We start from the raw sequence: 19927 nt of genomic DNA, 5'->3' as shown, positions 1-19927 counted from the left end.
TCCCTCTTCGTAGCTCTTGAAGGCAGTCCTCTCCTCCTCCCATCTCCAATAAAAGACCTCCTTTCCGGTTTTCCCAAGGCAAGGCAAAAAATAAGAAAAGTAGACTGGTTCTTGGCCTAGCCACCCTTTTGCCAGTTTTAACTTGGGTGTAAATAACTTGGGAGCAAGTCGTTTGAGTTCCTGCCATCCAACAGGATAAGGAACATGCTTTGTGTGGTTCTTGATTAAACGGTGAAAGATGGGAGAGTAGCCCAAAATACGAGACAGAGGAGTCTAAGGTGGAAGGATGTTCTGGAATGATTTGGGAGGAGCTCGAAAGACTGGGTCTGCCAGGAGCAGGAGTTGGTCTTGCCAGCAAGCGCCAGCATCTGAAGCTCTGAAGATAAGCCATCTGGATAGTAAGCTGCAAGGTCGTTGGAGCTGGAAGCGAATCTAGGAGAGGAGGATTTGGGTACAAGATACCTGGAGTTAAAATGTCACTTAAGGCTACCCGACTCACTTGGAGCAAATACCAATATGAGCGCATTTCCTTTGCTTTTTATAAGAAAAATGCTGCCCTGAAACACCTTTGCTGGGGGATTTGGAAAGGTTTCCATTTTTATATCTAGTTTCCCTTTGAGGAAAGTTTACCCCGGGTAGGGAGAGATGGAGAACATGGAGGTAGGAGCTGCCCGCAGAAAGCCATGGTGGTTGTAATGAGGGCGAACGGGAACGTTAATCCCAAATCCACGCTTCCGTAATGCTGCTTCCTCCTGGCAGCCTCGGCCCCCTGTCTGAGCAGGCTGGGCGGGGCTGGGCGGGGGAGCCTGGCCCATCGCTTCCGGTCCCCTCTCATAGGCGAGCGTCCCCTTTGGTAGGCGGGGCGGCGCCGCTGGGTTCCCCAGTACGTGTCGGGGGCGGGGTTCCCGGGCGCCCTCGCAGCATGGCCGCCGCGTTAGCGTTTTGGGGTCCGGAGAGCCGAGCCCGGGCCGGGGGTCTCGGGGGGCTGCGGGCCCCAGCTCCGGTCACTATGGACAGTTTTTTCTTCGGTATTGAGGAAGGAGGGGTGAGGGTCGTCCTGGGGCGGGGTGAGGAAGGAATGCAGAGGGGTGCACGGCATGGGTGGGGGCGGAGGGGGCGGAGGGGGCTCGCACGCGGCTGCTGGAGCGGAAGTGGGGGCCAGACCCCTGCCCAGATGTGTGGGGCGGGCTCAGGGCTGAGCGCCCAGGTGTTCCGGAGAAGTGGGCGTGTAAATGGTGGTCGATCAGTCCACGGCCACACGTGACAGAGTTTGGGGAAGCGTTCCCCCTTCCGCCACAATCATGCACACTCACACCATTATCTCTTCCAGGCTGTGAGCTCTCCGGCCACACCCGCTCTTTCACCTTCAAGGTAGAGGAAGAGGATGATGCAGAGCATGTGCTGGCTTTGACCATGGTGAGGGGTGGGGAAGGGGGGTGGTGGTGAATAGCTTGACCTGAGCAGGCCACTGGTGGGCCTCTGCCCGTAGCCCGCCCCCAACCTTTTCTTTAGTGGGAGTCGCCTCCTCTGCCCACCCCCCCAATGGTAATTCAGAGAGACCTCTGAGGTTGAGCAAATTCTAGGATCGATGCCTCCACTGTGTTGTCAACACCTGCTTAGGGAGACCCCAAAGTCTTGTGTGCCCTTCCCAGCTCTGCCTCACCGAGGGGGCCAAAGATGAGTGTAATGTGGTAGAAGTTGTGGCCCGTAATCATGACCACCAGGAGATTGCAGTCCCCGTGGCCAACCTCAGGTTGTCCTGCCAACCCATGGTGAGTTCCCTGGCCATACCTGGGGAGGGGGGAGGGGGATAGGGGAGAGGAGGGGAGGATTGGGCTACACCTTCATCCTTGTCTTTCTCCTAGCTCAGTTTGGATGACTTCCAGCTTCAACCTCCTGTAACCTTCCGCCTGAAGTCAGGTTCTGGTCCTGTGCGGATCACTGGGCGGCACCAGATTGGTGAGAGTCCTCTCCTTTGCCTTCCGTGGACTCTCCATCAGGTCTCCTCCTCCCCATTTCGGCTCCTCCTGACTCCACACTCTTGCCCCCTCCCAGCCTTATCTCCCAGTGTAGCTGCCGTACAGGTTCTGCATGATGTGTCCTTCACTTTCTGTCCTACTCATGCCTACCGCCTTCATGGAACCTGTCTCAGCTTCTCCAGCTCCAGCGATGTGTAACCCTTTGGCTCTTTGTCACCCAGTTTAGTATCTGAGGTTCTTCCCATCTATTTTTTATTTTCTTAAGTATATATTTTTTATTCAGAGAAGGAGAGAGAGGTAGAAACATCAATGATGAGAAAATCATTGATCAGCTCCCTCCTGCATGCCCCACACTGGGGATCGAGCCCACAACCCGGGCATGTGCCCTTGACTGGAATTGAACCCGGGACCCTTCAGTCCGCAGGTGGACGCTCTATTCACTGAGCCAAACCGGCTAGGGTGGTTGTTCCCATCTAGACTATAAGCGCTGGGAGTTCAGGGCCCTGCCTAGCACCATGGTGCATGAATGAAGAACATAATATGAAGGAGACCTGGCTTTAACCATCTCCCTTCCTTTTACTACTTGTGTGTACACCAGTTACTGTAAGCAGTGTTTCTGAGGAAGAAGAGAGCGAAGAAGAGGGGAGTGAGGAGAATGAGGAAGATGAATTGTGCCCCATTCTGCCTGCCAAGAAACAGAGGGGCAGGCCCTGACCCCCCTTGGTGAGTGGGAGGGCAGGGTGCCCAGCAGGGTCTGGGAGGGCAGGAGGAGCAGATGAGGGCCTAGATGCTGATCCCTTCTTTGCTCTCCTCAGGTCAGCTAGCTGCCTGCATACATGCCATGCACCACGTTGCTGTACAAGGATCAAGAATTTTAAATGTCTTCTTCACTGAAGAGGGGGGTGGGGGTTTGGGTCTTGGGCTGGTGCTAGGAGAAAGGGGGTCCCATTCTTTATAGGGTCCTGATGTTGTTCTAATTCTATACCATGCCTGGGGCTTCCCTTTTCTTCAGGAGTGGAACTCTGAACTGTCCTGACCCTCTCTCCCTATTTCCCTTTGCGGTTGGAGGTCAGCATTTGAAGCTCAGGACTACATATTTTAAACACTTTTTACATTTTTGGATAAAGGATGAAAATAAAGTGGTGTAGAGTTTTTTTTGCAACTCATTGTGTGGCTTCTCTCCCTGCTGGGCTGACATTCCCCTAGGGACCACCAGGTGGCACTGTGGCAGCACCGAGGGTGGCCCCAGGCCTGGGGGAGGGTGAAGAAATGTGGGATCCTGTTATCCCTAGGCCAGGCCTAGGCCCAAACTGCCTAGCTAGAAGAGGACCTCCCAACACCAAACCCATTTCCAGTTCCTACAGGTGGGGGAGGGCCATCCCAGGAGGTTATCAGCATCCAAACAAGGGGTCTGGGCCTCTGTCAGCACTCAGGCTGATGGGCAGGGGGGCAGATAAGGGGGTTTAAGCAGCCCGAGGAATGTGCATCTCTAGCCCCATGAGGGGGCTCAGGGTAGGGAGGAGGCCAGTCTTTGCTCCTCCTTTCAGCCTTGCAGACTGTCTCCGAGCTGATCTGGGCCCTTAGAAACCTGATTCCAGGGACCAGATGGAGGGGGTTGGCCAGATTGGGTGACAGGGAAACCAGAATCCTGGTGGCCTGGCATATGGGGGCAGAGAGGAGCCCCTGGGATTCAGCCTCCTAGGTTAAGGGGTTTCTGTGCGCGCACACACACACTCTGCCTGGTCTAGGGGCTCTGGTGCCTGGAATCAGTTGGTTCTGGGGCTTGGCTGCTGCTGTGCCCTGAAGAGAAAGGGATCGACTTGATGTGAAGTGTTGTATATGTGACCAACTCTGGGGTCAGCAGTTCAGCAGCTGTGTTGATGGGGTGGGGGTGTCTCAATGCCAACAAACAAACAAATAAAAGGTTACCTCCTGAGATAGCCTGGGGCCAGACATGCTGAGGATGGACAGAGAACAGTGCCTGGTGGGGCCAGGCCCTCTGCCTCCCACAGATGAGTGAGCAAGTAGGAGGGGTCCCTAGATAACCTGAAGGGGCTGGTATTGCGCCAGCTGGGGTAAGCTTTGGAGAGAATGTCTCTGGAAAGCACTCCCATCTTGACCACATCCCTAGAAGAGGTTCCCTCCTCTGTGGTGAGGAGCCAAGAGGCCCAGTTTTTAACCTCCCTTTTCCTCAAGTTGAAGATCACAGAAGATGATCCCTCTGTTCTGTAGTGGTCAGGGTCGCAGGCCCCTTTATCCTCGCCAAGAGGACTTTGCTGAAGTGCTTCTACCAGGAACCAGGGTGGAATGGGGCAGCCAGGCTTGAAAGCAGTCGCCTTCTTCCCACATCAGGGAGTAGAGGGATGGGGAGGAAGAAGCTGGCGCCCTCTGGTGGGCGAGGGTGAAACCACCGGTGGCCTTGTAGCTACCCCACGCGGCCTCTTCAGGGGCTTGAGGCGTGCTGGGGCCCACGTGCCCTGCAAGTGGTCTGGGCCACCCGAAGTTTGGGCAGAAGGCGAGGGGAAAAGTTGTTAAAACTGAATTAATTCGTTTGTTCATCATTCACTGGAAGGGCTCCTGTTAGAGCTCTTCCCTACCTCCTCTCACTTGTAGCCTCCAAAGCCCTAGACACGTGCACGGTTGGAGGCGCGGGAGACCCACTGGATGCTGGGAAAAGTAATCTCTCAGGGCTTGGTAGGGGGGAAAGGCCGACCCAGCTACCCCCTGCGCATGGCTCAGCTCAAATATTTACCTCCAGCGACTCCGCTGATGGCTCATTGTATGCCTTGACTTTTGTCTTGGGTCTCCGCGAGTCCCCTCCCGGCTGCTGCCCTCAGTGGGGGCCCAATCCACATCTGCCCCTTGGTCCTGGAGTCCCCAGCCGGACCGGGCGCCCCGCGGAAAGAACTAGGAATTAATTTTTCTCCCTCCTCGCCCCCGTCTCTCCTCGATTCCCATTCCTGCACCCTCAGCGCACAGTAGGAGCGCTGCCAATTCGCTCGGCCACAGAGCGCCGGGGGATGAAGGCGCACACCGGGTCTGCAGACCGCTGGGGGAGCGGCAGGCCTGCCTTCGGTGCGGAGACCGGGAGCGACTCCCAGACGGTGCCCCGAGTGCTTAACGCAGTCTCGACGATTTGCATTTGAAGGGTCGGCGGAGAGTCCGCGGCGCTTTGAACGGCGGGCGCAGGAGGCGCGCGATGGAGCGAGCGCCGGTCCCGCCAGTCCCGGCGGCCTGCGCAAGCTGGTGTGGATTTGAGGGGCCCGGGGTGGGCCCGGGGCGAGGGATGCGTTCGGAAAGAGGCTGAAGGTGTGTGTTTGGGTACCCGCGAGGGTGTGTTTGCGGAGAGAAGCTGTGTTGGTGAGGAGTGTGTGTTTGTATCTGTAAGCACGGGGGGGGGGGGGGGGGGGGGGGAGGGGGGAGAAGAGAGTATTTGTGTTTGCGAAGTGTGGGGGCGGCCGGGAAAGGTGGCCGGGCTGTCACTCAGCGATCAGGTTGACAGGCGCTCCCTCATCAGGGCCAGGGAGCTCTGATTGCAGATTCAAGGAAACAAAATAGCAATTGTAATTACGGGGCTTTGATAAGATAAAGGAGAGGGCGAGCTGGCTGGGAGGCTAGCAAGGGAGTGAGGGAGGGAGAGAGCAGCCTGCTGGGGCCCCTAAGGAATATTTGCATCTGTCACTCACAGAGTGTACCCCAGGCTGTACCTGGGGCCTGGTTAGGGTGTGTCCCCATCTGCAGCCCTCTAGAGACACAGACTTTTGGGGAGATGAGAAGAATCCCCCCAAATTGAAGAGGATCAAGTTCAGGGGAAGTTCTTCAAATGTAAAGGAATTCTGGTCCTGCAGAGGAGGGCCCTTCGGTAGAGGTTAAGGTGCGGGACTAAAACCCTGACCTCCACACTTTTAGGCCCCAGATGCCCGTCTTCTCTGGGGGAGAGAGGAGGGTGGGTTAAGATCACAGAGGCTCAGCCCAGGGCCTTCAGAACCTTCTGGGAACTCCAGAACCTGGTTGGACCCTGATCTGAGCCAGGAGCTTTGGCTCTCGCCCCCACTCCAGGAAAGGCTGGTGCCCAGAGTGACTCTGGTTGTGACTCCAGGACCATGCACAACACACCAAGGATAGGCTGGATGCCGGGGTGCTGGTCGCTGGTGGGGAGAAGGCCCTTCCCATCCTCTGCTCTCCATCTCTCCACTCCTTCATTCATTGATGTCTGCAAGTAAATCTTTTCAAGGGCCTACTATGTACAGGCACGAGGTTAAGATGGTGAGTCTCCCGCCTGCTTGAAGCCGTGCAGCTGGGGAGGTAGACACTCAACAGGTGTCCCTCAGGCCTCTAACACGGAGGAGCGCAATAAAGAAAAAGGGATGGTTTGGGCTGTGGGCAATGGAGCCCACCTCACCTGTCTCTCCCCACCCCCACCCCCCCCAATGCAGCCATCTCCCAGTGGGGTTAGCAAATAAATGGTTGTGTTTATGGTTATTATCTGTTGGGGTGAAGGCAAGTGTCCCTGGGGAAGCAGCACATGGCCTGAGGTCTGAATGCTTAGCCAGTCTCCCCATTACTGGTTCATCGAATACGAACTGCACAGCAACCCTGCCCAGCTCTGTGCCATGAGCTGCAAGTTCCGAGCTAATAAGACATGGTCCTTGCCTGGAGGTCTGTCTGGGCAAGAGCCAACGGAGTGAACAGACTCCTGGAGGGAGTAACAGGTGGGCTCGGGAAGTCCACTCCTCTGAGGAGGGTTGAGATCTTGGGACAAGTCCTCTGACTCTGTTTTCCCATGTGTACATTGCTCTGTGCTGGCATTATGGCTGGGAGTGGGGGAAGGTAGGACACGGAGAAAGGAGAGGAAGGCAGAACGTGGCTGCCTGTTGGAAAAAGGCCTGCTTACTGCCTCTGGCCTAATGGCTTCCCGAGACCACCCAACTCCTCCATCCCAATCCCCAAGGACGGGAAGGGGCCAGGGGGCAGGGGAGGTGTGGTCAGAGGCAGCAGCTGGGCTGGGCATCAGCGACTCCACCTGCTGCTTAGAAGTACCTACCCCAGGACACCTCTCCTCCCCCACGCTGCTCCCCAAGAAGCACCATGGCTCCAGAAGCTCCCCCTCGCCTCCACCTGGGGAGGTGGGGTGGTGAAGCCAGGAGAGTCTGAGAAAGGCTTAGACAAGCCCACACCTTCTCCTTGGGCATTTTCCCCACCCCCATTGACACAAAGCACCAGTCCCTGTCTCGTACACAGTAGGTGTGTAAATACCTCAAGTGCACAAATAATGAGACTCGGAGAGAGAAAAGCTGGCGGCCTGGATGAAGTCTCTTCCCCAGGAAAAGCAGCTGACAGTGGTTATTTTTGCCCCCTCAGCTTGCTGCTTTGGGGGTTGGCAGGGACTGGGGGTCCTTGCCAGGGACTTCTGGGCTCCCTCACATAGGTGGTTCCTCGTTCCTCCCAAGTCTTGGCGGGCGTGTGTGTATTTGTATGGGTGGGGGTGGGGGACGGGGGACAGGGCGGGAGGTGATGGTGATAATGGGGGCCGGAGGGGAGAAGGAGAGATTTCTCTCTCTCTGGGCTTCTTGGAGACTGAACAGGACGGGAGAGACAGGCAAGGCGAGGTACTCAGCAGGAGGATGGGGCTTGATTCCCTGTGGCACGCACGCACTGCCCGAGAGCCGAGTTCACAGCCCTTCAGTCCAGCGTCAGCGGCCACTTCCCAGGGCAGGACCAGGAGGAGCGCACAGTAGGTGGCTCAGTTACCAGTCGCATCGCCTGGGGCGAGAGTGCCCCGGGCCCCACGGTGGAGCCCTGACACCTTCCAACTCAGCCGCACCGGCGGTCCAGGGAGCCCCTGCGGAGGGTCTGGGGACCCCATGGAGCGGGCGCCCGAGGCACCCCCATCCCCGCGTGTCCAAACCTCAAGAGCGCGCGAGGGGACAGGCCCCGATGGGGGAGAGGCGCCCACCCCGGTGGCCCACACCCCTCCGGCGGGTCCCCAGACCCCTCCCCTGGCCCAGACCCCCAATCCCAGACCCGCCAGCCGCCCCGCCCCGGCCGCCCCGCCCCCGCCCCGGGCTGCCTCCCGGCCCCAGCTCCCAGCCGGGGCTGCGGGCTCCGGCCGCCCGCCCCGCGCTCCCCCCTTGCGCCCGGTGCGGCGCCCCCCGCCCCCACCCCTCCCCCTCCCCTTCCCACCTACCCACCCACCCTGCCGGCCCGTTACCCTCCGCCTGCTCTGGCTCCTGAGTAGCCAGCGGCCACCGGCTCCCGTAGCGGCGCAGAGCGACTCGGCGCGGTCCGCTCGACCTTCCACGGGGACCCGCGGAGCCGCGTCGGCATCGCCGCTGGGCTCCCGCCCTCGAGCCGTCCTCACTCGCCGCCGCCGCTCCCGGCTCGTGCGCCCGCGGGCCGGCGTGATCCCGCCGGGCTCCCCGCGCTCCCGGGCCGCGCGCCATGGGCAGCCCCCGCTCGGCGCTGAGCTGCCTGTGAGTACCGCCGCCCCGTCCCCGCCGGCCGCGCGCCGCGCCCCTCGCTCACCCCGCGCCCCTCTCTCTCCCGCCCGCTTTTGTCTCCCGCAGGCTGTTGCACTTGCTGGTTCTGTGCCTCCAAGCCCAGGTAAGGCGCCGCGCGCGGAGGCGGGGGCCGGGGGCCGGGCCGGCGGGGACGCCGCTGGCCAGGTGGGGCAGGGGCACCAGGACCGACGCTGCGGCCAGCGCCGCGGGGCTGGGAGGGACCTTAGAAAGCCGACCCCGACCTCTCCCGAGTGGGGGGCTAGGGAACAGAGAGGTAGCGCCCCGCACAAGGTCACACAGCCAGTGCAAGGCGAAGCTAGAAGCCCGGGTCTCCGAGTCCAGCGCTGTCGCCCCCGCGTCCTCGCAGGTCGGGGTGGCCGGGGAGCGCACGGGGCAGCCACACCTGGCCGCCGAGAAGGGGCCGGCTGGGGCAGGGGGCGCCCGTGGCCAGAGGTCCGGGTGACTGCGGCAGGGACCCGCTCCCACTCCTCGGGGGAGGCTTGTCTGGCGGAAAGATCAGGTGCCTCGGCCCTCTGCGCTCTCCACATTTGCTCCGTAAATTTGTCTTTATAAATGTCAGGGGTCAGGCAGCGCTGCCTCCCGACTTAAAAGCGCCCTGCTCTTCTAGGAAGGCCCGGGCGGGGGGCCTGCGCTGGGCAGGGAGCTGGCTTCCCTGTTCGGAGCTGGCCGCGAGTCCCAGGGTGTTTCCCAACAGGTGGGTCCACCTCCCTCCGCGTCCCCCGCGCATCCACGTGAGGCTGGGTCTGCCCCGCTTTCCTGGGAGGGGGGTGGTCGCCTGAGCTGGCATGTTGGGGGGACCCCCAGCCCCTGCCGGCTGCCGGGGGCAGTGGAGGGGGGCGGGGGACAGGGCAATGGGGGCCACTTGGGCCCCTGGGCAGAGTAGCATTATAATGGCGTGTTGTGTATTTTTCAATTTCCTAAAGGTAACTGTTCAGTCCTCACCTAATTTTACACAGCATGTGAGGGAGCAGAGCCTGGTGACGGATCAGCTCAGCCGCCGCCTCATCCGGACCTACCAGCTCTACAGCCGCACCAGCGGGAAACACGTGCAGGTCCTGGCCAACAAGCGCATCAACGCCATGGCGGAGGACGGGGACCCCTTCGGTAAGGCTGCGGCGGCGCGGCGGCAGCCTGGAGCGGCTGGTGGAACCTGCCCTCCCCCGGCTGGCCTGCTGGGACTGCACCCACCAGCCCCCACTGTGTGGTGGGCCAGGGGCCTGCAGGCTCCCCAGCTCAGAAGGCAAGGGGTTAAGGCACAAAACGCAGGCTGGGGGTCCGCTGGAGAAGAGCGGTCTGGGGAAGGGACCTTGGGGAGTACTTGGCCCACAGGTGCCCCTTCCCCGCCCAGCAGATGAATGAATCCAGGAACTCCCCTTTACGCCTCCCCCTTCATACACCCCTCCCCGGCTGCAGGTGGAGGCAGAGGGTTCAGGGGGAGGGGGGCCAGGTTTAAGGGAAGCTCTTGAAAGAGGATATGTCGCCAGGGCCCACAAAAGGAGAGTGGGAAAGGGAAGAAGGGAGAGAAGTCCCCCCAACTCTCCCAGCTTGGGGGGGGGGGGGCGGGTTTGCTGTGAACCTTTAAATGTTGTGATCAGAAGGGTCAACCACACCTGGGAAGGAGGCTTGGGAAGGGGCCCTCCCTGCTCCTCTGACCCAGGAACCCAGGTGGTGGGTCAGAGCCGGCTCCCTGTGGGGTGGTGAGTACCGGGAGCCACTGCCGGGCGGAGAGGCTGAGGACTGATTGATTTCTAAAACATTCAATATTCCTGCCTTGAAACAAGGCCAGTTTCCAGAGTCCTGATGTACCCAGAGAAAAGCAAGCCCTCTGGGCGGCTGGTGTTGTTTTTAGAGAGCGATTATTGTGAGTTTAAAAACCTTTAAATAATGACCAAGTTAAACAAGCATGAAAGGAGAGGGGAAGACTCTATTAAAATGTAATAAAAAGGTGAGGCATTTTAAGAGCTAAGAAGAAAAATGGAGAATGATATAAAACAGAAAAAGAACGGGCCCTTTTTCAGATGTGGAGTTTGAAAAGAGTTGCAAGTCTGTAAATGTTAAAAAAGAGGTTCAAGATTGTTCTCTATGAATCTCTGGAGAGACCCCCGCGTCTGGCAGAGCGATTAAAACTCTTCTTACTTTCACCTTTTTTAACATTTCCTGAATACTTTCTCCTCTTCTCGAGCCAGTTTGGGGGATCGAGTATGTCTCGCTGCATTTTTTCTGCGTCGACGTAGCTGACTTCCCTTCAAAGCTGGAGAAGGAGACATAATTTTCCTGGGATAAATCTGTCACTGGGTGGAAGAATAGGTTTGAAAATGTTAAGCTTTCCAAAAGCCCGGCCGGGAAAGCCGCTGTAGACTGCAGCCCCAGCTCCCCAGAAACATCCAGGAAGGAGAGTGGGGGCTCTTGACGGTGGGGGTGGGGGCGGCCTGCACGGTGGCCGAGCTCCCCCGCTGGGCTGGCAGGGCCAGCCAATCGGCCCTTTGTCCCTCCAAAGTGGCTGCTAGCTGCCCTTCTCAGCTTCCAAGGAAAGGGAACGAATGCCTGCCCGGCTCCTTCTGGGTTTACGCCATCAGAGCAAATGGCCCGGCATCCTTGGGTTTTGGGGAGGGAGGAAGAGGCGACGCTGGCCTTGGAAGAACTCGTCTTCCACGTCGGGGGTCTGATGCCCACGTCGCTCCAGAAGCTCAGAGGAGGCTTCCCAGGCTCCGTGGGCCCTGCTTGCCCAGCAGGAGGAGAAGCGGGAGGGCCCAAAAGCAGAGACTTAGGGTGTACGGCCAGGACAGGAAGCGTCTGGAAAAGAACAGCAGAGAGGTCCTAGCTGCTTTCTGATGGGCCCCAGGAAGTGACAGGGGGGCCTACTCCATCCCTATCTGCCCCACTTGGCCAGAGTCCTCTGAGTGGGATCCTCTCTCGCCCTTCGCCCATCAGCGTCCGTCCTGGCCCTTAAAAGCACCCGCTCCTGGCTCAGGAAGACGGACCGGGAAAGGGATGAGCAGACTGGCTGGATCCAAAAGGAGGTGGGTGGGAGGAGAGGTGACAGCTGCATTCTCCCCTGGCTGACTTGGAGCCAGACTGAGGACTTGGCTGCTGGGTCCCAGCTCTGTGCTTATGTGAAGGGGGTGGGTAGTCACAGGCTGGGCTATGAGGGTGTCTTGCTGACCTTGATGCCCCTCTTCCCAGTAGTTTCAGAGACAGAGGCGGTGCCGCCTTGTCATTGTAGGCTGGGAGGCAGCTCTGCGAGGCCCAGAACCGCTTTCTCAAGGAGGGAAGAGGCTGAGCTCTGCAGCAGGGATGGCAGGAGACCCATCCCTTCTGTCCCAAAGGGCTAACTCAGCCCTCACTCCCTACTTGGGGACAGCCTCAAAGGGAGGAGTTACTCAGAGAGTGGGTAGGAATTGGCTTCTGTGGCCAGTTGGCTGTCTGAAGGCACGGAGGAGGGGGAAGAAGGCATAGCATCCAGCTCCATGTTGCCTCTCCAGACTGAGAGAAAAGTATGCCTGGTTTTCTCCCTCCACACCCTCAGAAAGGGCTGGGTCACTGGGGCGAGAAGCCTAGCTGTGACGGACATTGAAAGAGGGAAAACCAATGAGTTGTTGATTTCTGGACACTGGGGCGGGGGACTTACGTGACTGGGAAGCATGGGGAAGAGGCAGGATCCTCCAAGCTGGTGTCTGAGTTCTGGCTGGGGCTGTGTTAGGGAGAGCTGTGCCATCCCTATCCCTTCTCAGCAGAGCAGCAGAGGGGAAGGGGGGGGGGGGGGTGGCAGGGATGGGAGTTAGAGCCCGAGGCACCAGCAACAGGAGGGAATGCTTTGACATTTAGCCTCAGGACTGGAGGCCACCACTGCACCCAGATGTGTATAATTACCTGTGGGCATGTGCACATAATATTTTAGTTGGAAGGATCCTCATAGATCCTTTTGATTAGCAGGAGAACTCTAGTCATGAAGCCTTGACACAAAAGTCATTACTGTCTGGTTTTAAGAGACTCTTTTCAATTGGGTGGCCCCAAAGCCACTCTGCAGAACCCAGTTGGTACACCATGATCTTGTCCCTCCTCCTCTGTAAACCTCGGGGAGCGGCCTGAGACCCGGGAAGGGGACTTGATCTTACCTAGGGGGCTGAAGCCCACCTCGTGGGCACCTGGGCCTTCGAGCAGGTGCTGCTAGGGTGTGACAGGTCTGTGGGCCAGCTGGGGCGAGGACATACATCCGTGGGGGTCGGGGAGCTTCCAATAACCTCCTTCCTCTGTCCCGGACAGCAAAGCTCATTGTGGAAACAGATACCTTTGGGAGCCGGGTTCGGGTTCGAGGAGCTGAGACGGGTCTCTACATCTGCATGAACAAGAAGGGGAAGCTGATTGCCAAGGTGAAGCCCCAGAAGGAAGGGGTCCAGGGAGGAGGGGCCGGGGGCCTGGGGAGCTCCTCTAGGAAGTCCACGGGGTGGGCAGGGAGACCCAGGGCCACCTTGGGGTTACCGAATGCTCGGGAGGGAGCGGCGAGGGAGAAGGGAACTGCCTGCGAGAGGAAAAGCTGTAAAGGCGAAGAGGGAAGAACGAAGGCTCGGGAAGGGGCTTGGGGGAGGCTGGTAAATTCCATATATCTTTTTAACAAATCGCCAAATTGCTTTGCTATTATGTCCAATTACATGGTACCAGCATTTGGAATGTTCAGTAAGCCGCAGGCCCAGCCCCTCGGCCGAGCTCTGAAATGGCCCCATTAGTCACGGCTCCTCTCCAGCCTCGAGCTCCCCGCTCACTCGCTGGGCTTCTGGGGCTTGAGGCTCAGCGCCTCCTCGCAGGCCTCCCCTCCCCCATAGGGTGGCTGCCCAGGGGCCCTGGAGCTGGAATCCTAAGGGCCTGAGGGGGGCAGCTGGGGAAACGGGTGCTAGCTGCTCAGGCCAGACTGGCGGGCAGGAGGCCAGGGCAGGCAGGGTCTGGGCCCCCTCTCTGCCTCTCTGTGGCGGGGCCCAGCCCTGCCGGTAGATAGCCATGTGTCACTGCTGCCCGGGAGGACAGGAAGTTGCCGGGTGGGCTGCGGGTTGTGAGGGATTAGAGAGCGGGTGCCCAGGCAGGGGGTGGGGCTGCAGCTCCTGCCCACCCTGCCATCTGCTGGGGTGCCCACCTGCTGTCCGGGGCCGCCTGCCCTCTGCCTCTGATGGGGGGGCTCCGGAGAGAGCCCAGTAACGCTGTGTCTGGCACTCCTACCTGCAGAGCAACGGCAAAGGCAAGGATTGTGTCTTCACGGAGATCGTGCTGGAGAACAACTACACGGCCCTGCAGAACGCCAAGTACGAGGGCTGGTACATGGCCTTCACCCGCAAGGGCCGGCCCCGCAAGGGCTCCAAGACGCGGCAGCACCAGCGCGAGGTCCACTTCATGAAGCGGCTGCCCCGCGGCCACCACACCACCGAGCAGAGCCTGCGCTTCGAGTTCCTCAACTACCCGCCCTTCACGCGCAGCCTGCGCGGCAGCCAGAGGACTTGGGCCCCCGAGCCCCGATAGGCGCCTGCCCGGCCCCTCCTGCAGCTCCCAGCGCAGAGGTTTCTCGGGGCAGCACAGACAGAGAAACTCAAGCAAGATGAGGTCTGCGCCGCTGAAGGCTGGGGAGCAGCTGGGGGAGCCCCGGGTTCTAGTTGTTGATAATTGTTTGCTGTTGGTTTTTTTTTGTTTTGTTTTTTTTTAAACAAAAGAGAGGCTCTATTTTTGTATTCCACTTGGCTGTGGTGTCTTCTTAACTCTCAGGAAGGCCGGTTAGTGGCCCAGGAGTCGGGGGGCCTTTTCTAATCCAGCAGAGGGGCTCCTGAGCCCCCAGTGCCCGCAGGGCAAGCTGGCCAGGCAGCCAGGAACTCCACTGCACCCCCAGGTGGGGGCAGAGAGGGAAGGGTAGGCACTTAGGTCAGGTGTTTTAAGGGTGGGCGTCAGTGGGGGGAGGTTGTGTATTAGTACTATTAAATGACTAAAATATTTATTTAATTTGCATATTAAAAATGTGTGTTGGTGGGTAAGTCCTGCTGGGGTCAACCTCCCTCCCCCCTGCCCTGCCCCAGCTGGCGGGGAGGGAGGGAGCGTGGGCTGGGAGATGCAGCAAATCAGGCCCCATCTCTGACTATAGCCTCCCTTTAGCCTAAGGCCCCATGTCTGTCTGCTGTCTCCATCATTGTCACTGGCGGGTTTCCCTGGGAGGACAGGAGCAGGGAAAGGAGCAAGAAGAGGCTCTTAGCTGGTCCTGGGAGACATGGACTTCCTAGCTTTTAACAGGATTTATTGCTAACACTTCCCCAGGCCACCTCTGGGCCAGAAATGATGACTCTCCTAGGACCAGAGCTGCGATCATGGACTCAATGAGTCTAAAAGAAGTGCCTCTCTGTGTGTGCCTAGGTCTGCGAAGAGAGACAGGAGGTGCCGAAGCTCATTCTTTCTGAGTATCAGGCTCCAGAAAATGAAAGAAAAGAGCAGCTGCCAGGGTCCAAGGTGGGGGTATGTCAGAGGGGGGACCTCCAAGGCTGGTGTTGACAATTGTGACACAGAACAAGTGTTAGCTTTCGCAGATCTGGTTAGAGAGCTGTGAGCAGAAGGTGCTGAGCTCAGGTGCTGCAAAAGAGCCCAGGGACGATGGTTTAGGGAGAGGCTGCCCCCCTTGGAGAGATGGGCCTGGAGGGAGGGGAGCTGGGCATGGGATGGGAAGGGAAGCAGAAGTCGGGCTAGTAGAGCAGGTCATGGTGTGGGCAAGGGGACGGTCCATGGGGGGTGGAGGGGGCGTGTTTGGATGGGGACTGCTGACCCTGGTATCCTACCACACCGTGGTATGGTGTGATGAAGAGCCCAAACCCGGAAGTAGCAGGTCTCCTGAGGGCAGAGCTGGCCCAGTCTCTATAACTGAGGCCTCCCATGCTAGCTGCTTCTGCTACCGTCTTTGAGGGTGCCCAGTTCCTAGGTCCGAGGACAATCCAGAAACTTCTTTCCTCTGCGCTTCCGTTCTGTGGCACCTCCTTTGGAAGGGGAGCACCCCAAGGCTTTCTAAACACATAGGTCTCCCAGAGTTGCAGCTGCAAGTCCCAGGCTCAGGCCATCCAGGTGGATCAGGAATTTCAGGGTTCAGTGGAAAGCCTTGGAGTAGTGAGATTGGGGATACCCTGGGGTTTGTCCACGTCGCTTCTTCCAGCCTGCTATGAGGGTGAGGGGTTCTGGATACAGTAGGTTTGGTTTATAGACACTGGGACTTGGGGAGGGGGGCTCTAGACATCTCTCTTCCAGCTCCCCCGCTCTTAGTGCCTCCAACTCTGCTCCATCTCCTCCCCTCCCCCTTTAATTAATTCTGGGTGAGCAGCCTGGCTTTATTGTGCAAGGAGCTGGGGTCTCACTGTGGGAAAAGTCACACCTTCTGAGCAGCTTCTGATGCCATGCAAATGAAGAGACCGTCCAGGAAATGCTTTCATCTGCAGGGCCGCCTGTCCAGCCCCTAGCCCAGTAATTACCCACATTTCATTTGTTTGAGAGCAATTCCTGGGGGAAGCCACAGGACAGGGAGGGAGTCTGGGGTGGGGTGGAATGTCAGGCTCTCCCTGCCTGTGATCCTGGCCACAAAGTGGGGCCAGGCTGGGCCAAGGCTGGTCACTGGCTAGGCCAAAGCTACCCCTGAAGCCTGAGTACTCCAGAGTGGTGGGATGGAACTGTGCTATGGTTGTGATAAGAGAGAAGAGGTGGGCTGTCCATAGAGCTGGACCTGCCTATAGGGAGGAGGGAGATGACTAAGTGGGGTCGGGGGAGACTAGAAGTGGACAGGATGGTGGGTATCTGGTCCATGAGACTGCCTGAGGCTTTGGGAAGGGGTTGAATCCTAGCAGGACCCCAGGCCAAGGTGCCATGGGGCAGAGCCCAAAGCAGTGGGCTAGGCTGGGCTAGGGCACCCACCACCTTGTTTATCTTTGAGTTGCTGCCTCCACAGAACCCTCGCTAATGGGGTTTTACAGCCCACTCAAGCTGCAACTGGCCAAGAATCAATCATTACCGGCACTTAGTGGTTTGATAGTTAACAGCCTGAACTGAAGCCAAACTGGTTGTTAACTGTGATAACAACTGATTTCAAGGGGTTATTGCCGGCCCAATATGCTCAGCCCATTTATTTCGGGGAAAACAAGCAGGGAGCTGTTGCAAGGCCCAGAAAAAGGAGGAGGGTTGGGCCTTCCTCAGCCAAAAGGCCTGCCAGTCTGTCCTGGAGTGGGCGCTGGCTGAGGTCTGCATGAAGGCTTCGTCTCCCAGAACTCCATTGAAGACCAATGTGCGGGCCCAGGTGACCCCACAGAAGGCCCTCTCAGGCTTCCCTTCCTGGTTCTTACCCATCCTGATTCCCCACCTTCCCTTCTCCTCCTTTCCTTATAGCAGCACTTCGCACGAGGCCCTCACAGGCACAGATTCCCCATGAGGAGGAGCCCAGGCTTAGGGACCAGGCCTCTACTTGTCCCCACTCAGCAGGTGGGGCTGGACCCCTCATTCATTCTTCCTCACCAGGGCTCCAAGTCCAAGCCAAAACCTTGCCTCTCATTTCAAAGCCAGTGAAGACTCCACCCAAACCTTGACTAGAAAGAAGGAGCAAGAGTTCTTTCCTCTTAGTCCACCAGGACCTCTCTATCCCTGCCTTCTACCCTCAACCAAATGGCCGAAGGTGGGCTATTGCTAAGCCTCATTCTAGAATGCTGCACCAGCAAAGAACCGGAAGTTCTCCACTGTTTACAGATAGACAAGGTGAGGCCCAGAAGCCACATAGCTAGTGCCAAAGCGAGTACTAGAAATCAGGTCTTAATTCTCAGACCCAGGCTGCTTCTTGAGGACTAGAGGTCTTTCCCTAACTCGATTCATTCATTCACTGTTGAGTGCCAAGCATGTGCCAGGCTCTGATCTGATTAAGGAGAAGCAGGGAATACGAGACAAAGCCCTGTTATTATGAAGTTCACATTCTAGTGGTGGGGGTGGGGGGATGCAGAGCAAACAATGTATAGAATAGCAGATACTGACAACCACTACAGAGAAAAATGAGGCTGAAAGGTGGAGTAGGGTGGTAGCAATTGTAAATAGGCTGGTCAAAGAAGGCCTCACTGAAAACTTAATGTTGGAGCAGACAGCTGACGGAGGTAAGGCATTAAGATATTTGGGGGCTCTAGCTGGTTTGGCTCAGTGGATAGAGCGTTAGCCTGAGGACTGAAGGGTCCTGAGTTCGATTCCAGTCAGGGGTGCCTGCCCGGGTCGCAGGATCGATCCCCAGTGGGAGGCATGCAGGAGTCAGCTGATCAATGATTCTCTCTCATTAATGATGTTTCTATCTCTCTCTCCCTCTTTCTTCCTCTCTGAAATCAATAATAATAATAATAATAATAATAATAAAAGATATCTGGGGAAGAAGCCATTCCGGTAGAGGGAACAGCAAGTGCAAAGGCTTATTGCATTAGGGGAAGAGGAAGGAGACCAGTGTGGCTGGAGCCAAGTGAGGGAAGGTTATGAGTGTGTGTGTGTGTGTGTGTGTGTGTGTGTGTATGTATGTATGTAGTGGGAGGGGTGGATGGGGGTGCAGAGAATGGTAAGTCTGAGCGACTAAATATTCAAGTGGAGATGTTGAGTAGGCAGTTGTGTATGAGTCTGGAATTCAGGGGAGAGAGGTCTAGTGTGAAGATATAAATTTGGGAGTGTTCAGCACACAGGTGATTTTTAAAAGCCAAGTCATGGAATGGATTACCTAGGGAGTGGGCATAGATAGAGAATAGAAGAGCTCCAAGCCTGAACCTTGGTATACTCTAAACATTTAGAGGTCAAGGTGAAGGGGGAAACCAGCAAAGAAGGAAGCGTGGCCCATGAAATAGATGGGAGGAAAACCAACTGATAAAATGTGAGTAGACTCAGTGGTGTCCTGGTGATAAAGGCAAAAGAACAATTTCTGAGCGTAAGCTTTTAGGTGGGATTAGGGGAGAGTTTTACTGTCAACAACTGTTTCTTTTCCTCCCTCCTCCACTAACCCAGGGCCAAGAAGAAGCAGCCAACAGAGTTGGTTTAACCCGGGAGTCTCCTTGCTCTTCTCTCAGCCTCCCCTTGCCTCTCAACCTGCTCCCTTTACCTCCAGAGCATATGTCAAATCCAATACATCTATTCTACTTATCGACTACCACCACCCTGCTCCGAGCCATCTTCAGTCTTGTCTGGCTCATGGCAACAGCCCCCTAATTGCTCTCTCTGATTCCTCTCTTACTCCCCTACCATCCTTTCTGTACTCAGTTTGCACAAATTTTAAAACATAAATATGATTGTGTTACCACCATATCTAGAGGGGTTGAAGGGCTGTGGCTGTGTCTTCTAGAATTTAATTCAAATTCCTTCCCATGGCCTGTGTGGTCCCGTCTGCCCTAACCTTACCGCTTCACTCTCCCACACACCCGCTGCCTTCTGGCCACACTGCCTTCCAGCTGTATCTGCCTCAGAGCCTTCACACTTGTTCTCTCTGCTTGGAATGCTCTTCTAGATAGTTGGATGGCTGACTGCTTATGTAGATTTCTGTCATCACTCCCTGCTTTATCCTATATAATAAAAGGCTAATATGCAAATTGTCCCCTAGACCAGGAGTTCAACCGGGAGTTCAACCAGGGTGCAAGGTGGGCCAGGGGGAGGGGCCGCAGGCAGTTGGGGGTGGGGCCGGCCAGCCAACCTTCTTCGTCCCCTCCCCCTGGCCAGCTGGCCTGATCAGCCCCGATCGATCGGGCGGGCCAACTGGACCCCACCCGTGCACGAATTCATGCACTGGGCCTCTAATTTTGTTGTATATATGTGAATCACATGATTGTACAGACCATTAAAGAAAAGTCTGTCAGTGTTTTCTTCTTTTTGTTCCTGGGATAGTGGCTTCACCACTATCTTATTTATTTACTTAATTAAAAACTTTTAAAAAGTTCCCTCCCCCCCCTTTTTTTATTGTCTAAAGTTTTACATATGTCTGCTTTTTCCCCAATTGACCCCCCTCCTAGCCATTCCCACCCCGAGCAAGCCCCCACCGCCCCAGTGTCTGTGTCCATTGGTTATGCTAATATGCATGCATACAAGTCCTTTGGTTGATCTCTAACCCATCCTCCCTCCACCCCCTTTAAAAAATATTTTTATTGATTTCAGAGAGGAAGGGAGAGGGAGAGAGAGAAACATCAATGATGAGAGAGAATCATTGATTGGCTGCCTCCTGCCCACCCCAGTGAGCCCACAACCAGGGCATGTGCCCTGACCGGGAATCGAACCATTACCTCCTGGTTCAGAGGTTGATGCTCAACCACTGAGCCACGCCGGGCCCCTCCTCCCCTTTGTCAACCAGCAGCTTGTTCTCTATATCTATGGATCCGTTTCTGTTTCATTTTACTTATTAATTTATTTTGTTTTTGTTTTTTTAGGTTCTGAAAT

General features: G+C 57.1%; 2 protein-coding genes across 5 annotated transcripts; both read left to right on the top strand.

Moving 5' to 3' along the window:
• Positions 1-48: 48 nt before the first annotated feature.
• On the top strand, positions 49-3136 carry NPM3 (nucleophosmin/nucleoplasmin 3). The gene is made up of 6 exons (XM_079793812.1): positions 49-1028; positions 1331-1416; positions 1653-1772; positions 1866-1959; positions 2578-2702; positions 2795-3136. Exons 1-5 carry the CDS (start codon positions 740-742, stop codon positions 2691-2693), a joined length of 705 nt encoding a protein of 234 aa, XP_079649938.1. The 5' UTR covers positions 49-739; the 3' UTR covers positions 2694-2702; positions 2795-3136.
• A 5284-nt stretch (positions 3137-8420) lies between these two features.
• Positions 8421-14005, top strand: FGF8 (fibroblast growth factor 8; the record flags this gene model as incomplete). Of its 4 annotated transcripts, none has more annotated exons than XM_079793924.1 (6): positions 8421-8452; positions 8546-8582; positions 9108-9194; positions 9457-9604; positions 12764-12870; positions 13715-14005. In XM_079793924.1, the coding sequence occupies 6 exons, from the start codon at positions 8421-8423 to the stop codon at positions 14003-14005; spliced, it is 702 nt and encodes a 233-aa protein (XP_079650050.1). The 4 variants fall into 4 exon arrangements, with proteins under 4 accessions (XP_079650050.1, XP_079650049.1, XP_079650052.1 ...); XM_079793923.1 differs by having other exon boundaries at positions 9424-9604; XM_079793926.1 differs by lacking the exon at positions 9108-9194.
• Positions 14006-19927: the final 5922 nt, after the last annotated feature.

This window comes from Cnephaeus nilssonii (assembly GCF_951640355.1).
Source record: "Cnephaeus nilssonii genome assembly, chromosome: 16".
Lineage (NCBI taxonomy): Eukaryota > Metazoa > Chordata > Mammalia > Chiroptera > Vespertilionidae > Cnephaeus > Cnephaeus nilssonii.
Note: the sequence above shows the minus strand (reverse complement) of the source record. Positions and strands in the feature narration are given on the sequence as shown.

Excerpts from the sequence above, each read along its gene's own strand:
- NPM3 (XM_079793812.1), top strand. The coding sequence starts at position 740 with ATGCTGCTTCCTCCTGGCAGCCTCGGCCCCCTGTCTGAGCAGGCTGGG. Across the intron at positions 1,773-1,865 it reads GGTTGTCCTGCCAACCCATG|CTCAGTTTGGATGACTTCCA; the intron begins GTGAGTTCCCTG and ends TCTTTCTCCTAG. Across the intron at positions 1,960-2,577 it reads CACTGGGCGGCACCAGATTG|TTACTGTAAGCAGTGTTTCT; the intron begins GTGAGAGTCCTC and ends TGTGTACACCAG.